The sequence below is a fragment of the Vipera ursinii genome, assembly GCF_947247035.1.
Source record: "Vipera ursinii genome assembly, chromosome: 5".
NCBI classification, from domain to species: Eukaryota; Metazoa; Chordata; class Lepidosauria; order Squamata; family Viperidae; genus Vipera; species Vipera ursinii.
Window position 1 is genome coordinate 35,234,154 of NC_139518.1, and position 8,347 is coordinate 35,242,500.

The 8,347-nt window shown below is 38.2% G+C and overlaps 1 protein-coding gene across 3 annotated transcripts in view; it reads left to right on the plus strand.

Moving 5' to 3' along the window:
• Positions 1–7,666, plus strand: part of NMNAT3 (nicotinamide nucleotide adenylyltransferase 3) — a 37,537-nt gene extending 29,871 nt beyond the window's left edge. For all 3 annotated transcript variants that reach the window (XM_083364331.1, XM_083364332.1, XM_083364333.1), the window contains one exon: positions 7,304–7,666. In XM_083364331.1, coding sequence (XP_083220457.1) covers positions 7,304–7,644 — 341 coding nt within the window. In that variant the 3' untranslated portion in view covers positions 7,645–7,666. The remainder of the gene's footprint in view (positions 1–7,303) is intronic.
• Positions 7,667–8,347: the final 681 nt, after the last annotated feature.

Consider the following 8,347-nt stretch of genomic DNA (forward strand, 5'->3'; position numbering starts at 1 on the left):
CTGGGCTACAGGCTGAGCCTCCCCCAAGCATTTTTTCACTAACCTGCCTTTCAGCTACATGGTGTTTCTCCGTCCATTTCTCAGCTGCCGCTGTGTTTTTGTGGGACTAAAAAAAAAGTTCGTTCAGACCTTCCAATTTCACAATATCTTTTTTCTTTTGTGAGAAGTTGGAAGGTCTGAACTTTTTCTTTTTAGTCCCACCATGTAGTGGTGGCTAAGAAATGGACAGAGAAAAATGATGCAGCTGAAAGGCAAGTTAGTGAAAAAAACGATTGAGAGAGGCGAGGGCATCTGGGTGGGGAGGAGGGTGTGGCAGTCTCCAGCTCTGCAGGGGCATTAGCAACTCCACACTCTTTGGGCCCTGGCGGGCACTTCAATTCTCATGCCGGCTATTCAAGGCAGGCGTTGGGCTGCCCCTGGCTGCTTTCAGACATTACCCTGAGCAGCTTTGGCAGGAGTCTGGCAGGCAGAGGGAAACAGCTTCACCTCTGCCACCTGCCTTGCCTTACCTCATGAATGGACTGGGGTGGCCAGACCAGGCGGAAGGCGAGTCAGCAGCAGCAACTGGTGGCAGAGTAGCTGCAGGTGAGGTAGAGGCCAAAAGCGGCCAGGGCCCACCCATGTCCGCCTCACACAGCTGGGACGAGAGCTGCAGCGCCCGAAAAATGCCAGGCTCAGCCTGTAGCCCAGTGCCTGCAGCATCTAATAGGTGTGCAGGCTGGCGCTCAGACCAAAGGCAGAGGCGTGGGTGGTGCAGTTCCACCAGTGACTGTTGGCGAAGGGGCCTTGACAGGCTGGTGGCAGGGAGACGCTCTGGAGGTCAAACAAGATCTGAGCCAACTCGCCCCACATCAGGGAGGAGCAGCCCAGAGCAACATGGCTAGGAGGGCCAAGAGCCCCATGAGGCCAGACGTAGCATGGCCAACCAATGGCACATGATGCAGCCAAGAAATGTCCCATCAGCAGCAGGGCCAGCAGGCAGAACGGCAGAGACTGGGCTGTGCTGAGAGTTTGGCTCGTTGCAGTCACAGGCAAACAGACAGTGGGATGAAGAGGGCAGGGCCAGTTGTAGCAGTGCTCCCCATTGGCCCCCGCGCTCTCTGTCTTTTGTACATGAAAATAATAAGCCTTACCCCAGTGCCTTTTTTGGAGGCCAAAAAAAATAAGACTGGGTCTTATTTTCGGGAAAACACGGTAGGGTTCAAAAAAAAAGATTAATATACCCATGGATGGCTGTGCTTGTGCATCCAAATTCCCAAGTTGGATGATACAATCTTGAAAGACAGCAGGATTGGGGCCAATTTAATAGCTGAGGGATTATGCTCCAGAGAGTAGACAGTATGGCAAAAAATTCTCTCTTCTTGGGTTCCATCAGATGGCACTTACTAATATCTGGAACATGACTTTCCTGCTAGATTTAATGAGATGGGATGACATAACTGGGGACAAGCAGTTCCTTCAAATAATATACTCCTGGAAAGCACATAAAATACTATAGATAACAGCAATATTTATGTTTCTTAGCTATGTGTATTTCTCCTAGTTGTGCTCACTCGTCACTGTAGGTACTTTAAATGAACATTTAAACTACATAGTCAAGCCAGGATAAAGGTTTTTCAGAAGAGTTGTACTTTGATCTAGATTCTAAGAGAAATTGTGAGTTGTAGCTTGTATTATCACACTATCTGAGTTACCTTTTCTCTTTGGATCCAGCTCACAGTAAAATCCTACTTCAACTACCTACAAGCAACCAGTGATTTCAAAATTATTACTCCTAAATTATATTTAATCCCATGCATGCTGTTGATTGGCTTGCCTGATGTTAAATATTTCTGTATGTCTTGTATCTTGTATTAATAATTGTGTTGTGAGTCATAGAAAGTAGTCCTAGTACAATGTACAGTCACTTTTTTTCTACCCTATAGTTCACAATAGAAAACCAATGAAAGCATATAAAGAATATGTAGTACTTGAAGATTAAGCCAGATAATTAGAAGATAGTAACTGCATCAAAATGTGAAGGCTAAACAACAGTGTAATAACCAAGTTATATTTTGCATTGGAGGCAAAAATAAAATGTAAGAGATCTGTCCAATAATCATAAAATCAAGATAATGACAAATGAAAACTAATGTTCAAGTCACACAATGTCTGTCCTAGAATGCCTTTGAAGGGAGAGAAAGGGTCTTTTGACAGGTTTTGACCAAATTATAAAGTATAACTTAATATATTCTTTAACTTTCCTTGAAAAAAAGATAAAGCTGTTCTAAGCCTATGTTAAGGTTCTATGAATAACCTGATTCCTTCTGAGAAAAACTTAAACATCTGAATTCATCTGGCTAAAGAAAACATTCCATCTTTCAGTCTGAAACCTATTCAATAAACATATTCAGTAAAATGATGCTGTTCTATAGATTAAATAAAAGATAGTAAAAAAGTAACAGGAGCTGAACCTCAAAATGTAGGAGAAGTCCAACTTGTTTAAAATGTCTATATGATTTATCTATGCATATTTTTACCAATTCAGTCTTTCATATTTAGACTGTCTGCTTTAAAAGCTGGAGATTGTATGTATGGGTAAAATAATTGTTGGGTATCAAACATGTCAGGACCAGTTTTTAAAATATTGGTAGAATCTTTCAACACTGATTATGCACAGCTCTATCCAACAATGTATTTTGCTAGCTGGTAAAGTTAGAACTGAGGTGTTGTAAAATTTCCTTTTCTTAGGTATGACACAGTCCTCAAAGTTTGTTTTTGAGCCTATTGAGAAAACATTATTTCTACATTCTTAGTTTAACAGCTTGAGAAGATTTCAGTTATTTGCAGTTTGCCTTCAAAAAGAAGAAAAATCTACCCAAGCATTTTTAAGGATTCTGACTGTTTTATATCTTTTTTTCTTCAAATTACTATTGTAGTGCTTCACATTTCTAATTAGGATCACTAATTTAGTACTATATACACAGTTATTTCTTTAAGATGGAATATCTATTTTAATTTCAACTCAGCCATATAAGTTATATGTTGTTTCCATGGTTGTGTGAGAGTTCTGCCTCTTAGTAAGATCTTGTTGAGTGTTAAATCTAGCTGTTTCTATCATGCTGTTAGTGATCTCTACATTGTCTAACCTGGCTAAGCTTCTGGAAAGGTCTTAGAGAGTGTTATAATAACTTTTGCACTATGAGTATTGATTCTGATAATACCGGTGAAAAGTGTACAAAAACAAAGGGTCAAGAGTTGGAGTATTATTATTATAGGCACTTGACTTCAGCAAAAGCTATTATCTGTTGTGAAAGTGCAAGATCGTTATTTAACAGTAGCTCTCAAAAATCGAAGGATATTATATACTCACTTTTCTTTCTATTGAAGTTGGTTCTTTTGTCAGCCTTCTTTGAAAAGCTGTTTAGTTGTTCAGTTTTGGCTACATATCAATATTTGATTTTTTTAAAAAGAGATCCCTGTTTTTCTCATGTTTTATTCTGTCAGGAAATACATCTTTTATCCATCATGTCATTTAATGTCACCTCTCAAAGATCTTCATTTTGTTTACTCAGGAGAAACCTGCCATACAGTCTTTAGTACATATCCTGATTTATGCCTATGATATCTCCTAATCTCTCCTTCCTGATTTTGTATTTTTCCTGTTGTTTTAAAAAAAGAGATAATATTAGTACATTTGAAGTGATCTGTTTATTTTCAAAATATAAACCCAACTAATATGTTTAGTCTCAATGAATTCATTGCAATTGAAATTAAAAATCCATAACTAGGGGGTACCTTAGGCTAATATAAGATGCAATTTCTAAGGAGCTTTTCTAATCACATTCCTATGTGAAAACATCCTGCATGCAATTAAGTTTATAATTCAGGATTAGATTCTGACATTTCCATATAAAAGGTTGTAGCCAATGAATATTGGAAAAGAGTTTCTAGAGAAGCCATGATGCATTGTGGTTTAGGTGGACTAATGACCTATTCAAGACAAAAATTTTCAAGCAATAACTTTCAAGAAATCAGAAGCTTAACTAAATATTCATTTTATATAAAGCATCTTTATTCCATTCTTCAGATAAAACGGTATAGCAGATATAGCAGTAAAATGACAGTTTTATACAATAAAGTTAACTAATTTTCAAAAAACCTTTAATAGCCCCATCAAATATTTCTTTGGGAATCCATTGTAAAAAAAGATGTCAGTATCATAATGCCCTTATAATAAATCAGTGTTGTGTCTACATTTGACCTACTGTGTACAGCTCAAAAATGGTATAGTAGAGCTATAGAAAGTTCAGAGGAGGGGCAGACAAGATGATGAAGGGGCTGGAGCAGCTTCCTTACAAGGAAAGGTTGCAACATTTGGGCAAATGAGAGGGCACATGATTAAGGCATACAAAATTATGCGTAGTGCAAATGAAGTAGACAAGGAGAAGCTGTTTTCCTCTTCCCAAAATAAAACCAATGAAACTGGATCCTGGAAGAATTGGTACACACAAACAGAAATAATATTGTTAAACAACACGTAATTAAAATTTGAAATTGACTACCAAGGTATCTGATGCTGGCTAGCAGCTTGGTGGTCTCAGAAAAGGGTTGGATCAGTTCATGAAAGTCATGGGGATCAATAGCTATTAGCCTTGATGGCAGTCTAATGTCCTTTGAAGGCCAACTGCTGAGAGACTAGCAGACTTCTTTGGCCACTTTGAAATCCGACTGCAGAATGGTCTGAATCAACAAGGCCCTGTTTATATTCTTATAACAAAAGAAAAAGAAAGGAAAATCAGAACTTTTCATTACTTTAGTAACTTGATAAGGAGAACAAACAGGAAGAGGGTGAAGATACTGACCTACTGTCTCCAGAAGTCAGCACCAAAATGAATTTAGTGTCTGTGTGAAGAATCCAGGACTACAAACTCCAAATTGTAAAAGAGTAACAGAACAAACATTTAGGACAATTCCTAAAGAATAAAACAGTGTCTGCTAACTTGTTGAAAAGTACAAAGCCAGTGCTGCAGGGGCTGTTTTACAATTTACTGAACTGCATCAAGCAAAAAGTGTGAAATATATTACTACCTGCCTATATTACATATAAGCTGGGTTTGTGTTCAGTGCTGTTTGCTCTTGGCTATCATGTAAGAAGTTAAGGTAAAGGTAAAGGTTCCCCCGCACATGCGTGCTAGTCGTTTCCGACTCTAGGGGCCGGTGCTCATCTCCGTTTCAAAGCCGAAGAGCCAGCGCTTGTCCGAGGACGTCTCCGTGGTCATGTGGCCGGCATGACTAGACGCCAAAGGCGCACGGAACGCTGTTACCTTCCCACCGCAGTGGTCCCTATTTTTCTACTTGCATTTTTACATGCTTCCGAACTGCTAGGTTGGCAGAAGCTGGGACGAGTAACAGGCGCTCACTCTGCTACGCGGCACTCGGGATTCGACCCGCCAAACTGCCGACCTTCTGATCGACAAGCTCAGCGTCCTAACCCACTGAGCCACCGCGTCCCTTTGTAAGAAGTTAGTCCCCTTGAAAGCTTGGTAGCTAAGATAGAAAAACGAATGTAGACAAGACTGTATAGGATGTGAGTCCATTCCCAAATGGTAGATGATTAGCACTAAAGAAAAGGGGTTACAAGGAAGAAGGACATTTTGATAAAATAATTTTTTCATAGGAGTGATCCCATCTTTGGATGATGAACCCAAATACTGTCATATCAATGATATTTCACAGAAAGTAAATAATTTTATGCTTATGGGCTATTTAAAAATTAGAAACATGGATAAAGTGTTTCATGAAAGGTGTATGTGCATGGTGACTTATCTGACTGATAAAGTTGTGGATATTCATCATCCAGAGTCATGTCTGAATAGCATGATAAAGAAGAATGGCTTGTCATTCCTATGGGCATCCGTGACCCTGGAAAAAATGTATTCAGACAGTTTTGGAAACAAAATCGAAACTCTTCTGGAAAGCAAAGTTAAGAAAGGCAGGCTGGGAGAAGTCAACGCAATCTAGCGACACCAAAGTTCAACACCAATGGTAGAATAAAAAAAGCAATGGCTTTGTGGGGCTCTTTAGTGTAGCAGTTTTCAAAAAATAGACTATTTGTATCACAGAAATAGTAAGCTGTCAAGTTTCTAGAAAACTGAAAGATCAATATTCCAATGGCAATAAAGGAAAAAGGAACTTTAATATACCAATGGCAGGCAGGAAAGGGAAGGAAGGAAGGAGAGAGAGAGGACTGAAGGACTGATTTGTCAAAATAAAAGTTAAATAGATGATTGGCTGTTTATAATACAAGAAGAACAGAGAAAGAAGAAACGGGAAGAGCCCAGAGCCCAGCCTTTGCCTATCATGTGCTCAAGAGAAAAACTGATAGATGGTTTTCCTAAAAGTAAATGATGCCAGGTATGTGGGGATGGAACAGCAGGGAGCCACCCATTGCTATCTTGAACCCTTCCCCTGCCCCCAACACACACATACAATAAAGCAGCAGCACTGCCACGTTGCTAAGGCATGGTCAAAATACTCCTGTGGGAGCAGTACTTTTTATATCAGCATTTTAGCAAGTGAAAGGAAGAGCATATAAACTTAAAAAGAAAGTACCTGAGTTCTAATATATAGTGAGCAGAATAAGTTATGGTATTGAATGTAAAGTATTCATGAAAAGGGGTACCTTAAGCTTTATTTCTACTGCTTTAAAAAAGGAAAACATTAGAATACAAGGGGCAGTACAACTAAGATTTGGTTGCTGTTCCTAAATCGTAACTTGGGATGAGTATGTGGAAAGATGGGTATAGGAAAAGCAATGCATCTTAGCACCTTTTCCTAACTTTATGTCCTTGATTGTTTGTGAAATAAACTACTAATATGTATCTAAGGCCTAGTTGGAGAAGTGAGTGTGACAATGTAATGACATGACATAACACCTGCTTCAATAATTAAATTACCTCTACTAATTAAAGTAGCTATTCAGCTACTAAGTAATTCTGTACATATGTAAAATTGTTTTCAATAAATAAATGGGAAATGTCATTAGATTGTTCTTCATGTATATTATGTGATCAGCACTGATGAAAATTCACTGAGAATGTACATTTTATGTGAGGAAAAGGAGTTTGGAGATATACAATTCTCATTTGAAATTGGAAATAGTAAAAATTAAGAAAGTCTTTGTAGCCATTTGGTTTTTGGAAAGTAGAAAGATTGGTGGACTGAGTTTTAATATTTATTCTTAAACAAAGACTGCATGTCAACAAAGAAAACCAACAATAAAAATAATATTTCTCACAATATACTCTCATCATTCTTGCAGTTGTTCCAGAGCTAAAACTTCTCTGCGGAGCTGATGTTCTGAAGACATTTCAAACACCTAACCTCTGGAAAAAAGAACATATTATAGAAATAGTGGAAAGATTTGGATTGGTTTGTGTTAGTCGTGCTGGCCATGATCCTTCGCAGTATATAACTAACTTAGAGTTTTTAAATAACTGCCAGCATAATATCCACTTAGTAAAAGAGTGGGTTCTAAATGAAATCAGTGCTACGAGCATAAGGTGTGCCTTGCGCAAAGGACAAAGTGTGAAATACTTGATTCCAGACTCTGTTATTTCTTATATTAAGCAACACAATATATATATCGAAAAGATTGAATGAAATAAAGAAAATGGTGTAGTCCTTTAAAGTGTCCATGCTGTTTACTTCACTTAAAAAAAGATATAAGATTGACTGAGTCCAAAGACGGGCAACAAAAAAGGTGCAAAGTCTGAGAGACAAAACATATCAGGAGAGATTGGATGAACTGAATATGTACAGAAGGGAAAGGGGGAACATGATTGAAACCTTTAAATATATTAAGGGTGTGAATAAGGTTCTAGAAGGAAAATTTTTCAATACAGGTTGTCTTCAACCTATGACTTAAATTGAGCCCAAAATTTATGTTGCTAAGCAAGACAGTTGTTAAATGAATCTTATGACCTTACTTGCCACAGTTGTTAAGTGAATCACTGCAGTTGTTAAGTTAGTAACCTGGTTGTCAAATGAATTTGACTTTCCCATAATTTTTACTTGTCAGAAGTTCATAAAAGTTGATCATGTAACCCCAGGACACTGCAACTGTCATAAATATCAGTCAGTTGCCAAGATCTAAATTTTGATCACATGACCATTGGGGCTGCTGCAATTATTATTAAGTGAAGTTTTTTTAGTGCCATTGTAACTACAAACGGTCACTAAATGAACTATTGAAGACTACCTGTATTAAGCAAAAATCAAGAACCTGGGACATAACCTCAAACTGAAAGTATTACTTCACACAAAGAGTAGTGGAAGCTTGGAACCAACTTCCAGCAGAGATAGT